Below are 26,432 nucleotides of genomic sequence, written 5' to 3'. Positions count from 1 at the left end.
ATGTATCGTCACACAGAATGTAAATACTTAATGACCTAAATATCATAATTGATCTTACATTCAGTGTTTAAGTTACTATTTTCTGAAATTCTATTATTGAATACATTTAAACAGAAAATACTGGACTGGTGTATTTGTCATTGGGGCCTGTCCATACTCAGCGACTCCCAGCAGCTATGGGCGAGAGGCGGGGTTCACCCTGGAGCCGGGACTCGAGTCCCGAACCTTCTCTGCTGTGAGGCGACAGCGCTAACCACTGCACCACCGTGCTGCCCTCCCTGCAGACACTGTACCTCCTAAATGATTTCCTTGAAATCCAGACATTAATTATATGATGATAAAAGTGAGTATTATGCCACCTTTCAATGGTCAGTCGCTTGTAAAAACACTCACAGGAGATCCGCACCTTTTTTTCACTTTCTTCGGGGCAAGTTATAATTAAATTCTCAAGAATTATACAATGAACGTAGATGATAAGAATGATTACCCTAATGCATTCCTACAGCCATACCTTCTAATGCGTAGGATTTTCTGGGGATCCTCATTTATTTTGAACTGATTGTATTCCCAATATTTGCCATTGCATAGAATTGAATTTTAAAAAGTTAATATAAAACACGAATAGTTGGGGTGTGAGGTGGGGGGGGGGCTCCTTTATGAGATGCTGGTGGTGCTTTGCTCTTCCGCAATGGGCCTTTAAAAGTTCTTGTAGCTGTAACCATAGAAACGAAAGAAACAATAGGGAGGCAGGCCAAAGTGACGTCACGCATTCAAAAAGTTAGCTAAGTGAAGAGCTAAGTGAAGCACTGAACAGCACAAGTTTGTAAACGAATAATACCAATGAAAATCTCCAGGAATAGAACGATTTGAGGGGACGAGAGTGATTTCAGACACAGCAGGAGTGACTTCCTTAAACCGGGAAGGAATGATGATGTGTGGGACCCTCCCTGAAGACCAGACCGCAGAGTGAGTTGATGAGTGGCTCTGTCCGCCTGAAGCAAACCAATCTCAACTATTGCTAACTACTTTCTACTTTTTTTTTTTCTTTTTCTGGAGGTTGTGTTCGAGATACGTAATGACAGGAAGGACTTTCCGTTACCGGAACGATTCTGTCTTTGAAATACTGAAGAATCGCCGGGAAGAAGAACACCTTGTGTCGCAGCTCGAAGAACGCAAACAGGTGCGAAGTTATTATTTTTGATTGGTTTGATTTTGACATTAAAGAACATTATATTATAAAGACGTAAAGCGTTTTTCTCCATTTAAAAAAAACAAAACAAATAACGGATAGAAGGAAAAACGTCTCTATTGGAACCTCTATTAACCTGGATTTAAATGAAATTGTGATTGTGGAGGCTGAGCATGAATGAAGAAAAAAAAAGCTGGCATCCAGAAAAATACTAGTTATGTAACAGTGTATAAGCATACAGTTAATGTACTGTACTGTTTACTTGATTTCTCATTTTAACCAGTTTTACGCTCTTGTGGTAATGGAAAACGTCCACAGCTCCTTTACTGATTTTAATGTAGAAAATATGAGATAAAATAGTACTCTTGTAAAAGTAAAAGTGTTCCTTGAAAATTCTATTAACATAAAAGCATAGCAATTATAGAGCAAAACTGAAAGTACTCATTCTACATGATATTTGGGTATCCCAGAGTGTTCCTGTTAAAGTGGTGTGTGTTTCAGTTGCATTAATCTACTGTGTCTTCTCGAAGTTGGCAGACTTCAAATGTAAAAGTACATGATGTCTGTCCAACAGGTTCTTTTTCTATACAAAAACATTTTCTTCAAAGTATCTAGAAAGTGGTAGCTTCAGATAAATGTAGTGGAGTAAAGAGTAAAAAGTCCATCAAAGTGCAAATACTTGACATTGCCCTTGAGTACAGCACTTGAATACTTCTGCCACTGCTCCGTTGTTCTGCCGTATGTATTCCAAGATTAAAGTATATCAAGTGTCCCAATAATAGAACGTTTCAGAGAAAGGTAATGTAATGAATCACCCTCTAAAACACAGTCTGCATTCTTCTGCCTGCTGTGTGTGTTTCCATCTAGAAGCTGGAGAGTTTGCAACACTGTGAAAATGTGTTGCTCCAGGATGCTAAGAGAGCCAGAGATCTACTCATTAACTACAATATGTTTCTGAAGGTACGGTAGAAGACCTCTTCCCACTCCCCACAAGCCACGGCTGCACTTTGATTCTCAATTTTGACTGAAGCTAAAACCAATATCTCTTCTGGTAAAGGATCAAGATGCTGATAAAACTGTTGAAAAAGCTGAGAAGGCAAAGAAAGCGGTGACCAAGAAGGAAGCAGAGATAGAGGGGTTGAAGGAGGAGTATGTTGAGCTGCAGCAGAGGAAGCAGGAACTACGGGATCAGGTGCAGAGAAAGTCTGTGTATCAGGACTTCATGGAGCGTGTGGTAAAAATGACTAAGGTAAGGCAAGGGTGTTTACATGGATGATTGTATTTACTCTCTATTGAGGGAAAAAAAACATTTTGTGCTTGGAAAATGAGACATGGAGAAGACTGCACCACAGTCAAAGCGCTGTGTAACTGAAACATGAGGAGAATGATCGCTTTGACAAGCAAAAGAAATTATTTAGATTTTATTGCCCAATTCAGTTTTAACTACACCTTCAATGTCTGTGTGTGTGTGTGTGTGTGTTCCAGTTTGAGGATATTCAGGCACATACAGATCACTTGGAGAGTCTCCTGCACATCCGAGACCGTCTCTGTCAGAAGGAGAATGAAGCGGAGGAGCTGGCCAACCAGCATAGGAAAGCTCTGCTGACATTAGAGGACCACCATCACTTGCTGCGGCTGCACCAGAACAACCAGCTGTCCCAGCTCCAGACTGAACTGGAGAAGGCGAGCTCCGAGGCTGATGTCTGGGTACAAGTCATTTTCCAGGTCCAGACTGGCATCATAGGGAAAATAACAGCCTAATGTTGTTTAAGGGTCATCTTTGTGTGTATCTTGGTACAGGAGAAGGAGTGGAACCACATTCAAGAAACCGCAGCGAAGAAAACACTCTTACTGGGGCAGATCAAGATGGCAACCCTCAACCTCTATGAGCTGATAGGTGGGAGGGTAGAAGAAGAGAAAGGAGTGGCCATGAATGACACAGAGACACAACTGGACAAGGTTTGTACCCTGACAGGGGAACAGGAAACCGCCAGTTTAAAATCATTTTCATCTTTTTGATCGGGAAAGCAGTTTCAGGTGGTTAAAGAAAAAAAAAATTCCACAGACACTAAATGAAAAACATTCAAAGAGGATCCTATTGTGCACGTCGCTGTTAACCTCAATTTGATTCCCCCTGAGGGGAGTTTCTAAGAGATATTAGTGCACAGTGAGGCTATTTAAAGGATCTTATTTGAGGTTCTAGTTCTACAGTTGGTGGTATGAAGATGATATGTGGTGTACCTCTTAAAAGTTAAGTGTGTTTCTCTTCTCTGATGTCGAGAAGGCCATTATAATGATCAATATAAAATAAAATCATGAGCTTGGGACCCTGCATTTGTTACAAAACCTAATTCGGTGTGACAAACATTTTAGTGTTTGAGGTTCGGATGTAATTTGCTGAATGTAAATGACATCACCATCATTTAGTGCAGATAAAAACAAGCCTTGCACAATTTACGAAATGATTTATTTATTTTTTTCAATCTAACAAAAATGAACCCAATTTAGTTGATGTTCTTTCATTATGTCCAGTTACATTCTAATGTCAATGAGTAAAATCTGGTTTTGGGTCAAGTAACGCAAAAACTCCACGAGTATTCCTTTTTTGAGTTTTTTTTCTTTACTTGTAGCACTGTGTACAACAGTGAATGAAACACATGGAGCTTCATGACTCGTATCTAAACTGGATTGCTTTCTTGAATTGTTTATGAAAATACAATATTTAGCCTAAAATAGGTCATTGTCCTGTTTACTGAAGGTGACGATGAGGTGTAGTCGTCTTTTTATAGTTGTTTCAGGAAGCCCAGTTATTCTCTAACCAGCTGAGGGCCATTTGACCGAGGCCTGTGCAGTTATAGATACTCTGGAATAGCAGTTTGTGATTTTCAGGGTAAGGAAGACGAACTGCACGACGCTTTTCATATCCTCCGTAGTTAGCGTAGCCTCAGTTTTGCCTGAGCTAAAACCAAACAGAGTAGAAGCATCTTTTTAATCTCTGTCCATGAAACATAACTTTGTCTCCTTCTTTCTTCTATGTAGATCAAGAATTTCATCCAGGACCGTGATGACATCATGAAACAGATCCAAGCCAGACACAACAATGGAGCCAAATCCAAAGAGCAGATCCAAACGAAGTAAAAATCTGCATATTTCAGTTTGACCCTCAATCAAGTTCCTGAAGTGAGAATGCTTTTGTTCTTGGTCATATTTCTTCGTAGTTTGAAGTACTATTAAGTAGTCGTAGCATAGAATTTAGTACTGTTTTTTTCCACAGAGGAGTCAGTGTTTAAAAAAAACAACTCATTGTCAACAGCATTGATGAATACAGCAGAAAATATGAATTTTCTTATGGTTTGAAAACGAAATGATTTTCCTCTTTATGACTCCATGAGTTCAAGGGCTTTTAAACTCTGATCAGCAGGCCGACATATGGTTTGTAAGCCTCATTGGAATCACTTAAAAATACTGTATATTTCCCCCGTTACATACGAAGAATCACAAACAACGAACACAACTTTTGGTGTGGAATCAGCAGCCATGTTTGTTCGTGTCAGGACACCTGTTTGTCGTTCGCACTAATAGCTTCCCTGTGTCTGTATATCTTCCAGAGACTTTGCCTCCTTTCACCCTTACTTCATTCCCCTCCTTTCTTTATGTTTTTTTTTTTTTTTTTTTTTTTACTCCTACCACCTTTAATCGGCTTTTAGTCGTAACCCCAAGAGAATCCCTTTGAGATCCCTTCCAGTCAGCGATTGGGTCTCACTTCTCAATCTTCCTGAAAGTTTCAGTGTGGACGTTGATGCAACTATCACTGTTACGAACACCATCACTCATTCTTCAGTAAACACTGAGTACTTAGCATCACCTTGGTAACTTCTAGCTGCAGTTGAATGCTCCCAGATTTTTCATATCAGCTCATTAATTATCATTAAAACCACTTATCCGTTAGCCGAAGCCCATCCCAGCTGACATTGGGCGAGAGGCGGGGTTCACCCTGGATGGGTCGCCGGTCCATTGCAGGGCCATCAAGAGGCTCGGTAGGGGCTCGGTAGCTTTCTCAAGGGTACTTCAACATGGTCATTGGGGGAAGTGAGGATCGAACCAGCGACCCTTCAGTTGCTAGACGGCCACTCTACCTCTGAGCCATGCCGCCTCCCCTACTGCAAACAGGTTTTTTTTAATTATTATTATTTTGCTCAATAAACTCTTCTTTAGTTATTTATTGTCTCTCATGCGTCTCTTAGAATGACATATCCATTTGAATTCTTTATCCTGTGTTGCCATCATGTGGCCAGTGAAGAAAACAACAGTTGATACGCACAAAAAAAGGTTCTAATAAGAATTGCAGAGGAGTAGGTTGATCACCTGTGGCAGATGTAACAAAGACTCACTTAAAAAGTCCTTTCAAGACCTTGTCTCCCATGGGTCAGAACTGCCATCTGGTTTCAGATCTCTTCGCAGCGCTGAATTTGCATTCCTGAGAGTGACTAATGACCTCCTCCTGGCTGCTGACTCCTGCTCATCCTCCTACTGTTAGAGCTCTGAGCTGCTTGCAGAACTGATTATTCATCCTCATCCTAGGGTTAAATCAATGGACAGGAGGCTCTGGTGGAAAAGGTCCTCCTCACATTCATCCAACGGATCATCAGGCTCTCCTTGTCGATCAAGATGCAGCTTTAAGAATTTCTGTCAGATAAACGATGACATATTCACGTTACCTTGGTGAATTGGATGTGCATGACTGAACTGAGATTCAAATCTTAGGGTTTGTGCTGCGTTCAGTGGCCCCACCCCTGTTTATATCCTGCTCCTCTTAAATTATCCTACTGGGATTTTTTCTTTTGGCAGTTATTCCATTATTGGTTGCTACACTCCTGTCTGATTTGACATTGAGAGGACAGATTTTCTCAGCCTTAAAACTAAGGAATATTCCCACTATTTTAATTCTCAAATCACAGGAATCTTAAAACACAATTTTTAGTCATTAACCTTCACCTGCACTGAACTTAATGTTTCTTAAGCTCCTGTGGATGTGCAAAACACCTCAGATAAACTGTTCTGTTGTGCGTATTTTGATAAATTAAAAGTCAAGTTGAGTTTAATGAACGGGTGTAAATTTTTGTTTATTTCAAAAAAATCAATATGATTGATTTTGTGGAATCACACCAGGCATGAGTCACCGAGCCCCCATGATGATCAAATGTTTGATCGTGCCAGGTGTAAAGCAAAGAGGCAAAAATTGAACAAATCTTTGAGAAAGCGGAACCTCTCTTTAGACTCTAGTCTTTTCGTGTGGTAAAAAAAATGGTTTGTGTGAGATCCCTAATTATTGATTACGTTTTCATAATTTAATGAGATAAAACAAGAGACATTGTGCAAGGTGTCGGTCTGATATTGCAGTATATCATGGGGATGGCTGGAATAAAGCACTCTTTTTTTATGTTAAAGTAGATTTGCATTTCCTCACAACATGTGATTTACAAACCAGTACATTTCAACAGTTCACACATTTAAAGTCTTAGTATTCTTTTTAAATAAAAAAAAAAAAACCCACCTCTATTGGTAGTAAGTAAGTAAAGTACTATAGATCTGTTTACTTGATCAGTTTGCAGTGGGTGTTGGGGTAGTTTGAACTCATTACTTTAAAATGATGGAACTGTATTTTCCTCAATCATAATCACAAATGGCATTTTCGATGTTCAATTTACAAGTAAATGACAAGATACTTTTTGGTCCAACTTCAAGACTTTGAACTATTTCTTCGAGGCTTCAGCTATAACACCGATAAGGTCCGACATCAGCAAGTAGGGAATAAATCGTATCTTCCAGGCTAAAATGAAATAAGAAAACCACATGTAGAGAGTTAAATAGTGAAAGCAGCTTATTTCGAGTTCAAATATTGTGATGTGGACGATTTATTAATGAAATATCGCAACTTCATCAACCGTTTTTCATCGTGTTGAGGTTTCCAATTAACCTGAAGGTATGTTAATATCCTGGCTAATTAAGCTAGCTAGCTTGTACTAACGTCTCGCAGTCACTAGCTTAAACTAGCTACCTGAAGTTCGTTGATATACAACTCTGAGATAATATTTGTTAAATTCCTTATATCTTGATGTAATCTATTTGATATAAGCACCTGCAGCAATTTATGATATGTTCACTGGTGACTTTTTAACTCAACACTGGTTATAAAGTGTGTGACCTGTTCTGGGCGTATGTGAGACAAGTCAATATCCTGATCTCATCTCCAGAGAGAAGGATGTCATTTTTATCTTGTAGCACCCTCCATTCGTCCAGAGAGCCCACGGTCCACTCTGCGGGGGGGATTTTGATCCACGATCAGGGGCAGATGTCAGGAGCCGAGCTTGGTCTAATGGAGATGACGGATGTTGAATATAACTTTACACACCTTCAGAATCTAGTCCATATGGAGGCAGAGGACGGGTCAGATGCCAGCTCTCAGCTTAAAGATTCCACTGGATCCACTGACATGTCTCCCCTCCCGACCACTCAAGCTATTGACTTATCAACAGCCACGGATGATCATTGTCTGATGACACCAGGAGAAAAGACCCCAGCCTCTGGGGGTGAGGTGCCGGGGTTTGTGCTGGCCAGACTCAGAGGAGAAAAGAGTGTCACGCAATCATCTGCCAGCAGCAAGCCCTCACAGACGCGATCCAGATCAGCTGCAAGAATTTGCCTGGAGAAAAGGTTTAACACCATGTCTGTAGACACTCCAAGACAGTAAGACATTCGGTTGGCTGCACTAGTATCACAAGACATTTGTTGTCATACAGATTTGCTTGTTTTTACTGAATTCAAATCTCGTCTGAGTTTCAGCTTTCTAACGATGCTGCAGAAGTCTGCTGAGGCTCAAGAGACAGCCGCTCATCTCCAAGTCCAGAAGTGGAAGAAAACTGACCCTGCAAATCCTTTAGAGGTTTCAAGCCCATATGTAAGGGGTGTAAATAACTCACAACATGTGTGGTCAAGTGATTGGGGGAAAAAAATCTAAATGCTTTTCATTATAGCTTTGTTGCCATCACAGATAAAATAATGCTTTTTCCTTGTTTAAATCACAGGGGATTGGCCGCATTCTCCACATGGTTGGAACAAACAAGCATCAGAGGTGTTCGTATAATTTCCAAATTGAGGGGGTTGACACGAAATCTGACGAGATGGACAAAGAAAGTAAATCTGTTCTAAAAGTGAATTGTTATTTTATGTATTGCCATGCAAATACACTTGTAGTGCTCTCTTGTGTTTTTCACAGATGAAGCCGCTGCCTCCAGGAGACATGCTAGCGCCCACTGCTCTCATCCCAGCAAGGCGGGTAAGACCGGAACCAGCAATAACAGAACACAGCGGGTCCGTATGTCAATTAGCCAGCGGAAGGAGAGACACAACAGCAAGGAGAGGGAACGTAGGTGAGCGGTCATCACTTACAACTCATCATAGCCTTCGCAATTGTTGACATCATCCTGTGGAATACAGCCAAAGGAAGAAGCCAAATTATTCGCCATCCTACCCAGTGAGCGTAGTTGTGAGCTGAGACCCGTTGAGCCCGACCCATGCACGAGCATAACAAATGTCAGTGAATAGCCAGGTTAGCATTTCCGATTCTAAGATACAGAAGTTTAATATGAGAGTGTTATTTCTTTATTTCACATCCACATTTTTTACAATATTTTTCTTCACTAAAACTTCCGTCAAACTTCTAAGAAACATTGGAGCAGTCTTAAAACTTCTGCTCTCAGAAAAAGAAAAGAACAAATGTTCCCTTGCTCCAGCTTCCAAAACATGCAGATTTGTTGTATCGGTACAATAAGAGGATGTTTGATGAAGACGTTGTCAGCGTGGGGCTCTGGAAGCTGTAACAGGCTGTGACTATCATGTATTGTTGATGATGAGTGACCTCTAAACTGCAACTTTAGAAACACCAGCTTCCCCAGCTTGTTCATTCTGCATTCAAAAGAGTATATCTGAACTTCTTGAAACCTAATTGATCATGTGGATCATGACTTGAGGTTTTTTTTTTTTTTAATTTGCATATAATGTTGTATGTTAATTAAAAATAGTGTTAGTATGCCTGCTAGAACTAAAAACATCTGTACTGTGTGCGCTGCCGTGCAGGAAGAGGATCCGTCTCTATTGTGACGAGCTGAACGTGCTGGTGCCGTTCTGTGATGCGGACACAGACAAAGTCACCACCCTGAAGTGGACCACCTCCTACCTCAGATTCATCAATAAAACTTATGGAGTTGACTTCAAAGAAGTAAGTTTGTGGTATTTGAATTAAAAAAAAAATCAATCTTGAGAATCCATTCTAGTCATTTGTCACAAGAAACCTGGAGAGAGAAGATAAGCTTTATTTTCTGCAGCAAATTAAATCCACTATTGATTTATTTGACAGGATGCAACACCGCCACCCTCTGGAGTGAAGGAGAAGAGCAGCTTAGCTTAGGCACAAACTAGGAGAAACAACACTAGAACTGCCTACAATTAACCACGAGCGTCTGATTTTCTCCTCTTTGCAGGAGTTTCAGCAGGCGTTCATCAATAAGAGGGGAGTCTTTGTTAAATCCAGCCGTCCTTCCAGCCAGGACTTGTTCCACCGGGAGATGGCAGAGACCTCAAGCACGCCATTTACAGCAGAACAATGACTCCCTTGCTTTACCTATGAATTTAGCTGGATACTTGAGTTCATTTAATCTTTTAAGAGATAAGCTCCTCCCCCGGATGTGTAGCCATGGAGTTTTGCAGTTGCGTTGTATTTGAGATGACATACACAATCTTTTTTTTTTTTTTTTTTTAAATCCTAGGCTATATTGTTACCCCCAACCTTGGTGAAACAAGGTTTTCATATCCTCATACACATTTGATGCGCTTACCCTCTCTACATTTGTAACAGTGATTTCAAGCCCTGTGTGTTTCTTAAATGTTGCAAATTTGAATTTTATGTGTTTTATGTTTTTGATTCATATTTTAATTATTAGAATTGACATGAAACGTTTTTTTATGGACTTCAGACGGAGTTCAACTTTATTCACATTTCCTGGAAATAGAGCATTTTTGTCTCAGTCATATTGATGTATTCAAGAGTTTGGTTGGAACATAAGCGTTGCCTCGTGGCGAATTAGTGCGATTACACGACTTTCATGGAGTTAAACATCCTGAAAGGCAGACTGTTCACTAGATATGTAGAGAAGAGTAATGTTTTACTGAAAAGTGGCTTTATTTGTTCTTTCTTACAACATGTCGCTGTATCATCTTACTGTACATACAACAGTCACCCACAAATAATAAATAGTACTTAAAGTCATGTATATTTAATAGTTACAGCACCGGTAGTACATAGTGGATGTGGTCATTGCAGGTTTGGAAATAAAAGAGAGAAAAAAACTGCACCTATGATTTTTTAGATTTATTTTACAATGTCTGATTTGTCCATCCACATGTTTTATTTTGTTTTTGATTCTCAGATCTAGAGAATCTACTTTACATGTAATTTAAAAAAACAACAAAGCAAAACAAAAACAACTGTAAAAAAAAAAAAAAAAGACTAGCGATGTTTTAATTTGTTAGGATTCATCTACACAGTCTCTGGGAACCCAGATATTTGCTTTTTTCTTTTTTTTTTTTTATTCCTTCTCCAAAACATACACAGCTCCTTAACAGAGGCCCTTTGCCCCCGACTCCTATTTTACACCGTAAGCTCGTCTGTTGAGGGAATACCTGTGATTTTCATTAACCGCCGTGATACATGCACATTCAGTTCCGAGACTGTCACTGTTGTTTACAGAGTAAACAAGGTCATGGGGGCGGGGAGACATGTACAAAGTTTTTATACACAAAGGAGTCATCATCATTCATTTCCAGTTGTTTGTAAGTCAAGTCTTGTTACGTGATAATACTGAGAGCAATATAGTTGTTTTCTTGCACTTTTCCGTGACTCTGTCCACTTTATTTATGGATGCCATCTTGATTTTTTTTCAGTTGCTCTTTGATTCATATCACTCCTGCGATGTTCCTCTATTCCTTTCAAAATATCACACCTGTCGATGTTACTCTTCCCATTTCGCCATAAATGAATTTAAATAAAGAGGACATTTTTGTGATCACTCTTCATTAATTCCTTCCTTCCCTCATTTTTTTCACCCTTCCTCCTTGGGGTGGATGATGACAGGTAGCAGGAAATGATCTTTAATGGTTTTTGGGGTTGGATGATTTCCCAGCGGCTGCTGCCCCCTGGCAGGCTGATGTGTCACAGATTCCAGGAGTTCCGTGGTGCCCAGTCCTACCTACCCTGCCTGGCTCTCCAGGCTCACCTGGATCTCCTGGAGATCCATCACGCCCATCTTTAACAATTCCAGGAGCCCCTGGAAGACCTGCAGACAGCACACAGGAAGTTAAGAATGCAGACTTTGCAACTGCTTAGTGACCGAGTTTTATTTCAAGATTTAATCAAGAACAATTCCTGATAATGATTCAACTTGAAATTATACCATGATAGACTTCTCGCACATTTTGATATGGATTGAATAAAAAAACGTTGGCCATGTGAAAGATGGAGATCGGTGTGAATTTGCAAGGGAGCAAAGGTGTAACCAAAAGGAACACACCATCTTTTTGGCCTATTTCTCATCCTCCCCAGAGCCGGATGATAATGTGGATACCTTAGATATCCACAGGAGTCAGCTAACTGCTACTTAGCTTAACACAATGAAGGGCAGTAGATGGAAAGTCTTAGCATATCTCTGTCAAAAGTCATCAAATCAACTTTTTTCAAAAAAAAAGACAGTCTTTAATCATATATATAGTTGGAACGACCCTCTGACTGGCTGCTGTGGTTTTACACAAAACCTTAAAATGTTGGCCAGCACAACCAAACGTTTCGTTGGCAACTACAATAGCGACTGCTGCTGTTTACAATGATCGACTTTGTGAGAGAGGAGGAAGATGATTACCTTTGAACAAATATGTTCAAAGCCCAAGGCCTGGCTCTTTTTGATGACTTTTGAGGGAGCTAAGCTAACACTTACCATTCTCTGCCATTTACTGTGCTAAGCTAACTAGCTGTCAGCCAATACTTGTGCGCATCTATTTACTTATCTGACTCTAGGGAAGCTGGGCAAAAAGCGTAGTTCCACCAAAGTTGGCGTGTTCTCTTAAAAGTGTTAGGCTACATACCTTGATGTCCTTGGTCTCCAACAGGGCCTTCGATGGCTTTGCCGACAGGCCCCTTATCACCCTGGTTACCCACGTCACCTGTTGTGAGAACACACCATGTCACTCTTTAACTGAAGAGGCTCATACTGAAAAATCAAGAGTGCATGTGGATTTAAATCTTCCTACCTCTGGGACCGGGATCTCCAAGCTCTCCTGGCAGACCTCTGTATCCTGGTGGTCCGCGAGAACCTGGATGACCAATAGAGCCAGCAACTCCTGGCCTTCCTGGAGGTCCAGCTGGTCCTGGGCGGCCAACCATTCCAGGGGCCAAAGGTCTTCGAAGATTAGCTGCCAACTGTGCAATCTGATCTGAGTGATAGAAAATGCCAGAATGTTAATTCCCACCTTCCCTTTCCTCCAGCATCAGAGTGAAATTTGTAGAAGGATGAATGAAGATCTTCACCATCAATCATGGAGCCACAGAGCTCTCTGATATGCTGTTCGCTGGCCAGTTTACCCTGAAACACACACAGAGGAAAAGAGTGTGAGCTAACTCTGGCTCTTTGTTGATATATTTATATTCTTTCATCAATCAGAAAAGACTTACGGGTACACCTGTCTTTCCAGCAATTCCAGGAAGACCCTGCTCTCCTTGGAAACCCATTAACCCTGGTTTTCCTGGGGGCCCTCTTGCCCCAAGCTCTCCTTGTGGCCCTACTACACCTTTAGGTCCCAGTTCCCCTCTTTTCCCTGCCTATAAATAATAAAAGCAGACTTTTAAATGGCTCATTATCATTCACAAAAATGAAACAATCAATACCTCCTAAACTGATGCTAAAAACATCCTTATTATAAAGTGAGACAATACATAGGCAGATTTATACCATGAACTGCTGCTTTTATAATTCCTTAAATGAGCACAGCGAACGGTTAAGAGAGTGAGGCTCATCAATGTGTCTAATTACATAAATTGTGCTGCAGCTTAATGCGTCCTGTCTCTCCCTTGTGGCTACGGCGGCGAGCAGGCCAAATAAAGCAGCAATGAATGACAAGTGGGCAACAACAGAGAAAGAGACTCTTGATTTAATGATCAGTGAAGGGAAATTGTAATTACACCAACACACAATATCCGATAAACATGCTTTGCTGCGTATGTAGAAAAGAGCATCCATGCGACACAAGATGTACAAATGCACATCACTGCAGCTCACCTCTCCTTTTTGCCCAACAGGTCCAAAGGAACCCTTAAAAAAAGGACAGACTTTTAGTTCAAGACTAATTACCGCTAATGGTTTCTAACATTGAACGAGCATGTAATGTACTCACAGGTTCTCCATTCTCTCCCGGTAAACCGTCACTTCCTGCCACACCCTAAAGTTACAGAATAAGAACTGGATCAAATCTCACACTTCTTCTTCTAGTTGACCAACAGCATGGAGATATTCCTTAGTTGCAACCTTCAGGTGATTTAATGGCAGGCATTCTCTAAACAAACATGAATTTTCAAATATTTACCATGTCGCCTTTGGCTCCAGAAGCTCCAGTCGGACCCTGTAGAGAGAGAGGGAGAATAAATGAAAGGCATGTAAAGATATTTGTGGAAGGAGGTGGTGGGGGGAGATGAAGGAAGGCGAGGTGGGCTGGTTGAGGGGAACCAGGAGAGGTATAAAGACTGTCTTTGTTCAGTCTGCCTGAACAGGAGGCCACTTTGTGTCAGAGCTCTCTCTCCTGGCTGCAGTTTGATTTTCTACCACTAGGGCTGAGGTGGGATCACCTGTCCTGGGGAGGTCCCCTTCGTGGACCTTTTGACATCGGCTCATCGTGTTATAGTTGTCATGGATGATGTGACATATTTGTTATCATCAAACGCACCCTGTCTCCAAACTCCCCACGGATTCCTGTTGGACCTGGGAGACCTGGATCCCCCAAAGCTCCTTTAACCCCCTGCAGGATATGAAACACACTTTTAGTGAGCGAACAGACACTGAAAAAATGATTATTTTACACTGCTGGTTGTTTGCAACTGACCTGGAAACCTTTCACTCCCTGAGGCCCGGGGTTCCCTGCTGGTCCGATACCTCCCTGCAGGAAACACACAATTGCTTTAATCTCAGCAGGAGGCAAAATACACTCATCATGCTTTTCTAGCTAATATTTTGCAGAAATAGATCTGACTAAAATCTAAGAAATGCTTTGAAAATAATCAATTCAAAGTTTTGTGTTTTTTTTCCCCCTCATATCAAAAACAAAGACCCCTCTGTTTATGAATGCCAGCTGCCATCATTGGCCATCCATTCCTACCCAGCTTATTATCCTGCATCCATCTTCTACTACTACTCACTACAAGAGTATACTTGGTGCAGATTGATGCAGCGCTGGATGGAATCTATGAATCTATCTTGTAAATGAGGCAAATATGACTTTCAAAGGTTTTGTGACACTTGTTTTTATAGCACTAAAAGGATATCACGTAGATTTAGTCACAGATAAACTCACAGCGACTCCTCTGGGTCCAGGTATGCCCCTCTCTCCCGGGATACCAATGTCACCCTGAGAGAGGAGAGTTTAACATTCAGAGACTGACATTGTTGCATTTGGACTATGAGGCGCATCAGAGGAGATCATCAGATACATACAGGGATACCTGGCTCTCCTGAGGGTCCCGTCTCACCAGGCTTCCCTGGATCTCCCTGGTGTAAGAAGATAATACTCATCCAGGTTTCCAATCAATGCTTTCAGCTTTAGTTTCTATTTTCTTAGAATACTTACTACTTCTCCTTTAGATCCTTTTGCACCAGCCTTTCCTTGTAGACCCTGGAGAGCAGAGAATTTTACATCCGATCTAATTTGTTTTGTTTTTTAAGACCTCGTTTTTTTGACGTCATGGGAGCGAACATTCATATTCAAGAGCTGATCAAGCCATTTTCACTCATCAAAACAGTAATTGAAGAACTGCTGAGAGGATTTATTATCAATCAGTGAACCCGGAGACACACTCAAGACTAATTCAAAATACTTACAGGAAGCCCATTTGGTCCTTTCTCTCCAACTACCCCATGGCGCCCTGCATCACCCTGTCAAAACATTTATTGAATTAGGACAACGCCTGTTCTTCAAAATATCAAATTATGCTTCAAAGTACATTGCTGGATTTGGTTTCATCCATAGTCCTAAAGCAGGTGCTTACAAAAACATGAAGCTGATTATACAGTTAGTTATGACATCTCACAAGCAGTAGATAATACGTTCAATAAATAGATTTAAATGCATAATGAGACGAAAGCCACCAGAACATCAGTCAGGTAACGATACAGCGACAGATCTTGAGTGAAGAGAACTTACCTTCTCACCATCCAGTCCTGGTGTTCCATCTTTGCCATCTCTACCAGGAATACCCTGACGAAGACATCAGACATCACAGCTCTGATAACTGATATATTAAACATGTAGAATTTTTCAGATTTTCACTTACAGGCTCTCCTTTGGGTCCTGCTCCACCAACGGCTCCTTTAGGACCGATTTTACCCTGTTCAAACATGACACACACGCTCTCAGATTTTCATTCGATACTCCTTGAAATCTTCATCACACCTAAAAAAATCTTTTACTTACAATTTGTCCTTTGGGTCCTTTGAATCCCTGCGGTCCCTTTTCACCCGCATCACCCTGGAAAAATCAGATAAAACACAAACAGCTATTCATTGATGGGAGCAGCGTTCTATTCTAAATGTACATTATGATAATTCAGGCATTTCACAAGTCCATGAAGAACTTTGAGAGGTAAAAATTGATTACAAATAGATGCATCTCAATTATCGATGTTCCATTCATTAAAAACGTTTTTTTTCCTGCCATATTTGCACTTGTCCATTTACTCCATAATATACCAAGACCCCATGTCAGAACAATAAATACAATCAGGCGAATAAACTCTATGTTTTACTGTTTTAATATCTATACTTGCTTTTTTTGACATTTTTGCCTTGTCACAAACATAAATACTTCTTGTAGCTGACATAAAGTAACATCAGAGGTTTAAACCCAGATGACGAATAATTTGGCTGAAACATCATGACATTTTAAAATAAATTAACAATTTGATTGAAAGGGAAATCAATGTAAATAAAGCTCCAGATAGTTGAGAATTATTATATTTCAAATGACTGATTATTACTTTTTCTGCATCCATGCATCATCATTCACTAATGAATTATATTTTCCCCACCCTTAATTATGATCAAACACTGTTATCATGTGCAATGTTGTACAAACACAGAAAGACTCACTGTCTTTCCGATGATGCCGGCAATGCCTGGCTTGCCTCTGAATCCTGGGAAACCCTGGAGACAACAGAAGGGAATGAGATCAGAGGAAACATTGTGCTCATACACTAAATGTCTTAATTGCTAGTGATAAGTACAGTAGCTAAACAAGGGATAACTTTAAAAAAAATGCTTACTCTGTCTCCCACTGCTCCCATTGGACCCTGTACACCTCGGAGACCGCGTGGGCCCTGAAACAGAGCATTAGAAATTCGTGAAGCACTTTGAAACATCAGACATGTGCTGCGAATATTCATTTATGACTCACATACAACCTGAGTATGCTGTAGTAAATATGTTAATTGAAAAACATGTAGTGAGCATGTACAAAAAAAAAAAAAAATCACACAAGATTAGAACAAATAGCTGAAATGATGAATTCTCTCTGTGCAACTAACCTGCAGACCTACTGTCCCGGGAATACCTGGTGGGCCAGGTGGACCAGGGTCACCCTGGAAACAAACCAGGACACTTAATCCACAGCCAAATCACAAATGAATATAATATACCTCATATAATTTCATTAGCCACAGTCTTTTGTAGTCAAATTATAGTTTTCACATGGAGCTGCACTCACCTTCTCACCGTCTTTCCCAAGTTCACCTTTGTCTCCTTTGTGCCCCGTGTGACCCTGCGTGAGTAGACATGAAAATGAGTAAATGAGGTGCATTCCACTGACTGGATATAATTCAAAACAAGAGGGCCCTCGGAGATAACGTCCATCTGCCAAGATGAACTCCGCCAAACCAAAAGTTTAAAAAAGGCTTCTTTTTTTGGGGTGGGTGGGGGGTGGGGGGCTATTCTACACCCCCTCCACCAAGTTTGGTCAAATTTGGCCTTATAGTTTCCTGCAAACAGATGCAAATCCAACACAAAACATTATCACCTTAGTGGAGGAAACTAACTCTCACCTTGAATCCTGGCATCCCAGGAGGACCAGGGGGACCAGGAGGGCAGATTGCAGGACACTGCAGAAAAAAACCCACGAAACACTGAGGATCCTCGACTATGTGCAGGAGACATACTGTGCATCTGCTCTCATCATGCTACTCTTATGGGTGCAGCATAGAAAACTTACCAGAAGTTCACCTGTAAGATCATGAAGAGTTCCAGGAAGACCCTGAAAAAAACACAAACACATTTTCTTTTACAAGACAGGCTGCTTCTGAAGACTTTTATGGAGAAATCCACTGGGTGGCACTGGCAAAATATGTATTGCACTAGCAGCTAGAGCTGGGAGATAAAGCCATACAACTGTATTATGATATTTCAAGGCATTTTCTTGTGATAATGATGAAAATAGGAATGCAAAAATATGACCACAATCTTTTTGATCAGATGTCACATTGAGCAATCGTGCAGACACAGTTAATCCTGACCCCTATCAAACGCTACACAACAATAATTAAGCTGGCTTAATAAACCTCTAAATAAGAATTTCATTCCAAAATGAAAATTCCAGAGAAAACACAATCACAGGATTGATCATCTCACCCCAGGAAAAAATGATCTATAAATAGTACCAATATAGCTCTCAGCATCAAACTGATTACATTAAACATTCTTATCATGGGGAGGATGTGCGGCACTAATTATTGACTGTATGTATGATGTTGGTCACACTTACTGGTGGTCCGTCAGGGCCAGGAGGTCCAGGAAGTCCTGAAAGACCCTCAGCACCCTGGTACACACATAGAGGAGAGTAGTAGCATCTTTAGCCTCTTTAGCATCTTAGTTAAGAGACGATCATTGACTCAGTTAACGTTGGATCTTTCCTCATCTGTATCAAAGTGAGGTGACATCATCTAATGACAGTTACAACATCAAGTTCTAGTTGTGGGCATGGTTCTCCAATCCAAGGTTCAAAGTTCAAACTAATAAAGAGCAGCTGTAATGAAGTCATGTGACTCACTCCTCGCTGCATCTCTGTAGGGATGATAACACTGACATCAGCCTATCAACATTCCCTTTATGTTTCCAGTGCTGCCTTGAATGTTGAATGTATTTCGCACTTGAACTGACAGGTTTTTTTTTTCAGCATCTTCATAAACTTTTAATGACACATCAGCTGAGTAGCAGCACAATCCAAGAAAGGTTGAAAAACTTCCTCTGCGTGACAGTCTCTGTTGTCAGCTGTGTACTGAGTCAGCAACAGAATAAAATGATAATGGTAGCTTGAGACATTTGATGACCTCAGTCTGAATCAATCTTCACCACGACCATGACAGGAAGTCTAATCTGGGCAAGTCAGACTCACCGCAGGACCCTGGGGTCCGACTCCACCTGGTAGCCCGTTCGTTCCAGGTAACCCCTGGAAACAAAAGACACTAAATGTTTGCACGACATTAATTTGTAGATGTAACGCACAATCTACGCAACAACATGGTTCCAAACAAATCCTCATAGGATGCAAACAGACATCAAGAAATCATGCAAATGAACGGCTCATCATGTTCCTGCACATCAGTAATATAGAAAAAGAGCATGCTGTGTACTCACTGGAGCTCCTGATCTCCCTCTGCCCTACGGAAGACACAGGAAGGCAAATTAAGCCACAACCACAAAGGGGTGATTTGATTTACTCGCAACATCAATATCCAGCATGAGATCTATTACTGCATTAAATCCCTGTTGAACATTTGTCACAGGTTGTTGCTGTGAGGTGGATAGCCATCCTGCAGTGCGCCAGTCCAGTTAGATCAGAGCCAACGACAGTCTGGGCAGCACTGGGACAAAAGTTTCATCATCTTTATATTAATTAGTTGAGGGCTCTCGACTTGGATTTATTTTACAGCGGTGCGCTACGAATAATAATAACAAGATGATCAGAAGAGTGTTGTGGCTACATAGCAGGGGACTGGAGCCCAGTTAATATGATCGCTATCATTTCTCAGGGGTTCTAGAGGATGTGGGGTGACTTACAGGAGGCCCAGCTGGCCCAGGAGGTCCAGCCTCACCCTGTGGAGACAAGACCACAATCAGATATCACCCAGTTAAGTTTGATGGATTAAAAAATGCTCTATCATAACGCAGGTAAAAGCTGACAGAGTCAGTCTTCAGGAGGTTTGACCGGCTGTGCATTGTTTGCATTTTTCCTTCACATTAGAAACCTTTAAAGTCACGCAGTAATCAGAAAGACAGAATCCGTCACTAAAGAACCTTCAAACCCTCAAAACATTGTTCCCATTTCTGTCAGCCACTCGCATCAAGCACATTTAGCTTGAGATAGAACTTAAAAAAAACGTATTAATTCCTACTGCGCTGTCAAATATTCAGATGTGCGTACGACACCATTTTTCTTTTTAATGGAGTTGTTTGTGTATTAAGTAATTTTATAGCTTCTCAGTTGGTGGATGTTTTACAATGTTTTTTAGAATTGAACATCAGTCAGTTTTTTTGTCACTAGATGTTCGACAAAGTTTTTTGAGTCTTGAATTTCTCTGGCTGACTGGAATTATACTCTGAGTTTATATGATCTATTAAAGAAGTCATTCACGGTATTTCATAAGCCCAATGAAATCTTTAAAAATATGCTTCATCAAATGTCTACGTGATAGAAATCCATGTCGGTGTCTTAACTGACACTTAATTTGTAATATTCTTAAAACAAAAACACTGAATATCATAATCCATTTTTAAAATCCATAAAAATATGAAGTTAGTCTTAATATGCACAGACATTTATGAGCAGCGGTAAACCTTTTTAAGATACTGAAATGTTAAAACTATTTCTCCTACTAACCACTGGCCATTCTATGGAATTGTGAATGAATGTGTGCGTGTGTGTGTGTGTGTGTGTGTGTGTGTGTGTGTGTGTGTGTGTGTGTGTGTGTGCACGCCCACTGTTAGAAACTTGTTAAATGCCAGTGAGACATAAAAGGCGGAGCAATAGGAGAAACGTAACTCAAGATGCTATATTGCCTTTGACAGCGACACAGTGATTCTATGATAATCATTATAATTAGCCAATTATTCTAGTATACATCACAATATCTGAGTAAAAAATGCCCCTAAAAGGACTAAAAAGGGAGAATTATATATTTAGTCATTATTCTTAGTTGTCTCATCTTTGTTATTCTTTTTTTGTTAGTGTGGCTTTGTGAACAAATGCCACCACAAGTGTCGGTGATCACATCAAATGGCAATTTTTAATCAAAATAACTATGCTAAGAGGATACATCGTGACATACTGCTGTGCTGATATTTTATCCAACTATAGATTACTTCATTTACTGCATAAATACCTTGAAAAGAATTTGTAAGATCACCAGTATGGCATCAAAGCATTTCAAAGTTTTTCAGAAAAGCTCTCAGAAGTTCTTGTGTACGCTTTGTCGCCACTGTTGCCAATAAAGGTGCTACAAAATTATTTGTATTCCTCAAGTACTACACACAAAACTGTTTCACTGTGTGAAAGTGGATTCATGAGGTAGATTACTGTCTGGATTTTGGTGATTATCGCAATGTCATTAATACCACCATTTGTCAGTTTATGTATAGTGTGGGTATCTCAACTGAGAAAGATGTAGGCACTTTGCGGAAGCAATCAAAAGCATTTTTGTTACTTTTGACAGTTGTAACTGTGTCACTGCGCTCCTCCTCTTTCCCTTCCATCCTCTGATCATCACACGTCTTCTTCTTAAACTCTTTATTTACCTCCCTGGCAGCTGTATTTGTGTTGTGTGAGTGGTGAGAGGGCCAAATAAACAGGCCCAACAACATGGTGATGTTACACACTGCATTCCTCTAACTAGACAGCAGGAGGGAGCCGGTGGAAAGCGGTTCAATTACCATTAAACACAACATCAAGCAAATGCAGCCAAAAGTGTAGAAAGATGTGCTGTGTTTTTAAAATGAACAATCACCCCGGCTGATGCGTTGAACTCCGACGAGCTGATTAGAGCATCTATTAGCTGATCCATCACTTGGATCTTTGTTTATGTGTGGCTCTGCAGCATAAATCTCAGGTTTGTGAGACGCCATAACAGTGCAGTTGTCTGGGTAATTGGGGACACTGGTTGATACAAGCTTCTTCATTATGTTGGCTAATTAGCTGAACTGCCTGGGGGGAGGGGGGGGGGGGTAACTGAAGTCGCTCAACTTTTCTTGATTCATTCATATCTGATAAATAATGAGACAAAGTACAAGTTTCCAGCAGTGAGGAGCTGCCTGTTCGATCATCACATGTTAGCAGCAGTGTGACGCCACGCCTGGTACAAATCTCTGTCTCCCTCTTGTATTCCTCAGAGGATGTTTTCCTCTGCGTGAAGACAACAAATCATCATCACCTTAAGCCGCAAAGATTGCCGGGAAACATTGTGCATTCCGGGCCGGATTAGACAAGCTGTAGAAATAAATCCGATTTTGATCCCTCATTAAAATTATTCCCACCAAGAGGCTGAGCCAGCTTGACAAATGTAGGCTGACAGAGGAAACACAGGCCGTGTCCCGGTTAGACCTTCCGATCACAAGACTAAGACAAACTTACTGCTTCCCCTGCAGGTCCATCCTTCCCAGCAGGACCATCAGGACCCGTCAAACCCTGAAGAGAAACAGCGAATCGTTGAAATACATGCAGCTCAGGCATCTATTACTAAAATTAGACAGAACTGGGGTCTTGACTTGAGGCTAAGGATTATTACATACATCCACTCCTGGAAGTCCTGGCAAGCCTGGTTTTCCTGCTGCTCCCGGTATTCCTGCTTTTCCTTTGGGACCCTACACACACAAGAAAAAAATTAATTAACCAAACCAAAACAGAGTTAAGGATGGAAGCCAGGATGACGACTTTGAGAAAAACTTGATGATGCCGAGGTATGGAATGTTATATAAGGACAGTCAGAAAAGGATTAGAGAGACGGTTTGGGGCTGTAAATAGGTATTTATTTGCTGCGGTAGGGAATTTTTTTTTGAGTGGGGGGCTGGGGAGGGTCTTTTTTATTCTGTCTTTCACTGCAACTTATTCAGTAGGTGAGTAAATACATCAATCTTGCAACATGCAAAGTGAGAAGTATTCTGCCTACGTCTGGGTATTCTTTTTAAAATTCAGGGGAAAGTCCAAAGAAATCGTCTGTGAAGCCGATGAGAGAGTCTGATCATTTTCACACGGTCCCTAAACAGAATGGACTTGTTGAAATACTTACTGATTTCCCTGGCAGTCCAGGAGGTCCAGGTTTGCCCTGTTAATGAGATGAGTACATCGTTAGACAGATAATAAAACAAATGAATGCATTTAATTGATTTCCACTGTGAACATCTGGAACCCAAACTGTCACACAGCTGAGACATTAAAGTGACTGAAGCAGTTTGGAGGATATAATGTCTGGATTCTGGAGCGTCTGGGGAAGAACAAACACAGCTAAAATGACCCGATGGTGCTGCTGGTCACAAGGTGGTGGTGGTGGTGGTGGTGGTGGGGGGGCCCTCCTCCCTGAGGTGCGAGGTGAAACTCTAGATGGTCTCACAGAGTTGGGGAATGTATGAATAGACCCTCTGTGTGCTTGACTTTACTGGAGGTGCAAAAATATCCACAAAATACAAACTCAAAGGTTTCCTTATAAATAAAATATGTATTATTTTCTGTTATTAAACATTTAAGTTAGACAATAAACACAAAGAAGAACAGTTAATAGAAATCTGCAACTATTTCATCTGATTACCAAAATTTTTCATTTTACTTTGCTATCCTATATTTCAATTTCCCCCTTTTCACCATTTCCCTAAATATTAATACCACAACAAAAGCGAACCAACTTCAAGAGGCAGAGCTCTAGGGGCTTTGACTTAATCCTGATTGTTTTTGTCTACATTTCTGTCAACAATGATGGAATCGCCTCATAACAGGATGACTATGATTATACTGAACGAGTTAAGATGGCCGATTAAGGAAGTAATGCACGAAGGCTTTATCAGCAAAGATAATTTACCAGTTTTTCAATCTGTTGCCATACCCAGAACTCCATTGAATTACATCTACGAAGCTCCGCCTACCTGGCTGCCATGATTATTGAATACTTGGAGGCGGTGCTGTGGGAGGAGCCAATGTGCTCAAACCTTATATCAAGAGAGAATTTAGCCACATTTATGGACTAAGAAAACACATCCGACGAAATCTGAGAGTAAATCGAATTTAAAAATGTGACATGAAAAAGAGGCATAAATACACATATTTTAAAAGATGAAGTTTAATTTGACAGTACCGTCTGTAATCTGGGAAACCCCTTTAGAAAAAAAAAACCCCGCAGATCCAGAAATATAATTTTTTTCAACATATGGAGCTAATATTATCAGTGCTGTCTACAAACAGACGTTGGTTGATTATTGATTCTAAAACATGTAACAGGTGCAGTACTTTAAGAACAGAATCTTTTGTGTTGTAAACTCACATCAGTGCCATCTCTTCCTGGGGTCCCTGGGGGTCCTGGTGGCCCGGTGGGTCCTCTGGGGCCCGGCCTCTGTGAAACCAAACATTTATAAGCTCAAATATTTGTCAGTATGTGACATCAGTAACCTTTCCTTTTAATGCAATATTCTCAACTATTAACAAGAGGTCGACTCAAGTAAGCAGAAGTGAAGTGGACATTCAAATGAGTGGAAAAGTCGCTTCAGGTTCATGTGAAGTAAATAATTCAGCATAATTCCACAGATGTAACTGAACATAAATATCTAATATAACATAACAATGTTGGCATCATTAAACACAACGGTGCGCGTAAATACATTTCCCCTGACGCACAGAACTAAACTGGATTCATGCGAAAACGTAAATAAACCGAGAGTCTAAACTTCATCAAAGCAACTTCACTAATTCGCAGGATTTTCTCTGTGAGCTCCTGACTCAGCCTGGGAGCCTGGACGAACAGAGATGCTATTGTGCGCTGTGGCATAGATCTCCAATCCGCATTCCTCAGGTTCAAGAAAAACATGCCTAAATTCATGAACGAGCGCGAGCGAAACCGTCACCTGCACGTTATTGTATGGAAAAGCAAAAGTAGGCCCAGAATGATAAAATATCACCCACATTCAATTAATTGTAGATGTACGAACGAAATAAACTACATGAGAGGCAAATAATCAAATAATCAATGAGCTACTCCGGATTAGGTTTTAGGACAACTCGAGAGCCAGGTGGACAGGCCTGTGTCTCTGGAGGACATCATCATATCATCACCAGTGAGATCTACGAGGACAATGTGGCTCCGCGGCAGCACAAACTCAACACTAAGTTCATAGTGTCATAGCAGAAGCCGCGATGCAGGCGGCTACAGACCAGCATGGATGCGGGTCTCTGCTCAACCTACCTGGGCTGAGGATGATGTCAAAAGCTGGCACAGTAAGAGCACCCAAAGAGCTGAGAACACCGTCATCTCTCCCGGCTCGCCCTCACAAACCGGAGTTTACACGGAAAAGGTCAAATCCCCGGTTCCCTGTCCTCGCTCACACCCCCCAGCGTCCGACGCGGAGCCTCCTTCACCTGACGGCGCGCAGCTCCTGAATGGCTCCTCTTTGGTTCCAGATAAACCCGAGCCTCCAGCCGAAGGGGCTGAACTCAGTCTGGCTCACTGTTCACGAGGGTGAGGGGGGTGAGGAGGAAGAGTGGGACTGGTGGGGGAGGCAGAAAGCCGAGGGGAAACCTTTTCGGACAGTTAGAAAAGTGGGCTGAGCTTCAGGAGTTAAAGCTATGTGGGGGGTTCGTGCTTGAACCAATTAGACTCTGACCCAGACACAAATCCCGGTGTTCGACAGGTACAAACACTGAGGTCTTCATGGTCTGGTAGAAATGAAGCGGCCACATTGATGATGACATCACCACGACATCACCAGGATAAAGACCCTCCACAACAACATGAGCATTACTCAAGTAAAATGATGTTGATGTATAAAATCTGACGTCATCTTTGGTGAGATACATCGTTACCACACCAGTTAACTTTCATCCAGTTTTATCTTCACATTTTGACCAACTTTTCAGAAATACACAAATTTGTGAGTGTTTTTGTTATCTACTGCAAATATCAGGAGGTACAGTAGTTAATCAGGAGAAGCAGATAATTATAAATTATATTATAACAATTGTCATAATAAAACTTGGCGGTGCAGTGGTCAGCACTTTCGCCTCTCAGCAAGAAGGTTCAGGGTTCGAGTCCCAGATCAGGCACGGGATCTTTCTGTGTAGAGTTTGCATGTTCTCCCTGTGCCTGTGTGGGTTCTCTCTGGGTACTCCAGCCTCTGAAGTGGACTAAATTGACTGTAGCTGTGAGCGTGAATGGTTGTCTGTCTCTATGTGTTGGCCCTGCCATGGGCTGGCGACCTGTCCAGGGTGAACCCCACCTCTCACCCAAAACCGCTGGGATAGGCTCCAGCCCCCTGGCAACCCTTAACAGGATAAGCGGACTAAAATGTATGAGAAAACTTCAGAAGTGTGAGAGGTGCAGAGTAGTAGGGACTCATACTCAGGGCCTCGGTGAAAGAGGGCCCTCAAAAATCCTGGAGTCTACTAGACAGACGTCGGACTATTACATTGGTTGATATGCTGAAGTGTTTTCATTTTGAGGTTAACCCGCTTGTATGACATGTTCTATATACCTTGACTACTTGTAGCCTGTTTTGCATGAACCTTCTCCAGTATGAACCATCTGTAGAAAAGTGTGATGAAGGAACTGGCTGAGTTTCTTTGTGATACTTTAGATGATTACTGCATTTTGATTCCCATAAATGTAAATATAGTAAATAGCAACCTGGAAGATTTA

The 26,432-nt window shown here is 41.2% G+C and overlaps 3 protein-coding genes across 5 annotated transcripts; 2 read left to right on the top strand and 1 right to left on the bottom strand.

Moving 5' to 3' along the window:
• The first annotated feature begins 766 nt into the window (after positions 1-766).
• On the top strand, positions 767-6,442 carry cfap73 (cilia and flagella associated protein 73). Its single transcript, XM_086213463.1, has 7 exons — positions 767-966; positions 1,057-1,180; positions 2,057-2,149; positions 2,247-2,438; positions 2,675-2,896; positions 2,990-3,148; positions 4,229-6,442. The coding sequence occupies exons 1-7, from the start codon at positions 926-928 to the stop codon at positions 4,325-4,327; spliced, it is 930 nt and encodes a 309-aa protein (XP_086069589.1). The 5' UTR covers positions 767-925; the 3' UTR covers positions 4,328-6,442.
• A 332-nt stretch (positions 6,443-6,774) lies between these two features.
• Positions 6,775-11,314, top strand: LOC147255641 (uncharacterized). 3 transcript variants are annotated; one of them, XM_086213462.1, is made up of 7 exons: positions 6,775-6,978; positions 7,608-7,936; positions 8,027-8,147; positions 8,275-8,383; positions 8,466-8,619; positions 9,326-9,467; positions 9,730-11,314. In XM_086213462.1, the coding sequence occupies exons 1-7, from the start codon at positions 6,904-6,906 to the stop codon at positions 9,853-9,855; spliced, it is 1,056 nt and encodes a 351-aa protein (XP_086069588.1). In that variant the 5' UTR covers positions 6,775-6,903; the 3' UTR covers positions 9,856-11,314. The 3 variants fall into 3 exon arrangements, with proteins under 3 accessions (XP_086069588.1, XP_086069587.1, XP_086069586.1); XM_086213461.1 differs by having other exon boundaries at positions 6,866-6,993; XM_086213460.1 differs by lacking the exon at positions 6,775-6,978 and having other exon boundaries at positions 7,182-7,936.
• Positions 10,242-25,276, bottom strand: col9a3 (collagen, type IX, alpha 3). The gene is made up of 32 exons (XM_086213459.1): positions 24,984-25,276; positions 24,069-24,137; positions 22,827-22,862; positions 22,330-22,401; positions 22,172-22,225; positions 19,606-19,641; positions 19,183-19,206; positions 18,941-18,994; positions 18,311-18,364; positions 17,762-17,803; positions 17,595-17,651; positions 17,261-17,314; positions 17,082-17,135; positions 16,821-16,874; positions 16,648-16,701; positions 15,974-16,027; positions 15,834-15,887; positions 15,704-15,757; positions 15,382-15,435; positions 15,131-15,175; positions 14,998-15,051; positions 14,858-14,911; positions 14,390-14,443; positions 14,234-14,305; positions 13,877-13,912; positions 13,688-13,732; positions 13,573-13,605; positions 12,969-13,115; positions 12,825-12,879; positions 12,548-12,730; positions 12,383-12,460; positions 10,242-11,580 (listed from the first exon to the last, which is right to left on the bottom strand). The coding sequence occupies exons 1-32, from the start codon at positions 25,047-25,049 to the stop codon at positions 11,396-11,398; spliced, it is 2,037 nt and encodes a 678-aa protein (XP_086069585.1). The 5' UTR covers positions 25,050-25,276; the 3' UTR covers positions 10,242-11,395.
• Positions 25,277-26,432: the final 1,156 nt, after the last annotated feature.

This window comes from Aulostomus chinensis, chromosome 9 (assembly GCF_037954235.1).
Source record: "Aulostomus chinensis isolate RoL2024-O1b breed Wild chromosome 9, RoL_Achi_v1.0, whole genome shotgun sequence".
In the NCBI taxonomy this organism is placed as follows: domain Eukaryota; kingdom Metazoa; phylum Chordata; class Actinopteri; order Syngnathiformes; family Aulostomidae; genus Aulostomus; species Aulostomus chinensis.
The sequence above is the reverse complement of the archived record's forward strand: the minus strand, read 5'-3'. Positions and strand labels throughout refer to the sequence as shown.

Coding starts and splice junctions, on each gene's coding strand:
- cfap73 (XM_086213463.1), top strand. CDS start 926: ATGATGATGTGTGGGACCCTCCCTGAAGACCAGACCGCAGA. Junction 967..1,056: donor CCTGAAGACCAGACCGCAGA/GTGAGTTGATGA, acceptor CTTTTTCTGGAG/GTTGTGTTCGAGATACGTAA. Junction 3,149..4,228: donor CAGAGACACAACTGGACAAG/GTTTGTACCCTG, acceptor TCTTCTATGTAG/ATCAAGAATTTCATCCAGGA.
- LOC147255641 (XM_086213460.1), top strand. CDS start 7,452: ATGTCATTTTTATCTTGTAGCACCCTCCATTCGTCCAGAGAGCCCACG. Junction 8,148..8,274: donor TAGAGGTTTCAAGCCCATAT/GTAAGGGGTGTA, acceptor TTTAAATCACAG/GGGATTGGCCGCATTCTCCA. Junction 8,620..9,325: donor AGCAAGGAGAGGGAACGTAG/GTGAGCGGTCAT, acceptor GCTGCCGTGCAG/GAAGAGGATCCGTCTCTATT.
- col9a3 (XM_086213459.1), bottom strand. CDS start 25,049: ATGACGGTGTTCTCAGCTCTTTGGGTGCTCTTACTGTGCCAGCTTTTG. Junction 15,436..15,703: donor CAGGACTGGATGGTGAGAAG/GTAAGTTCTCTT, acceptor ATGTTTTGACAG/GGTGATGCAGGGCGCCATGG. Junction 15,052..15,130: donor AAGGATCTAAAGGAGAAGTA/GTAAGTATTCTA, acceptor TTCTTACACCAG/GGAGATCCAGGGAAGCCTGG.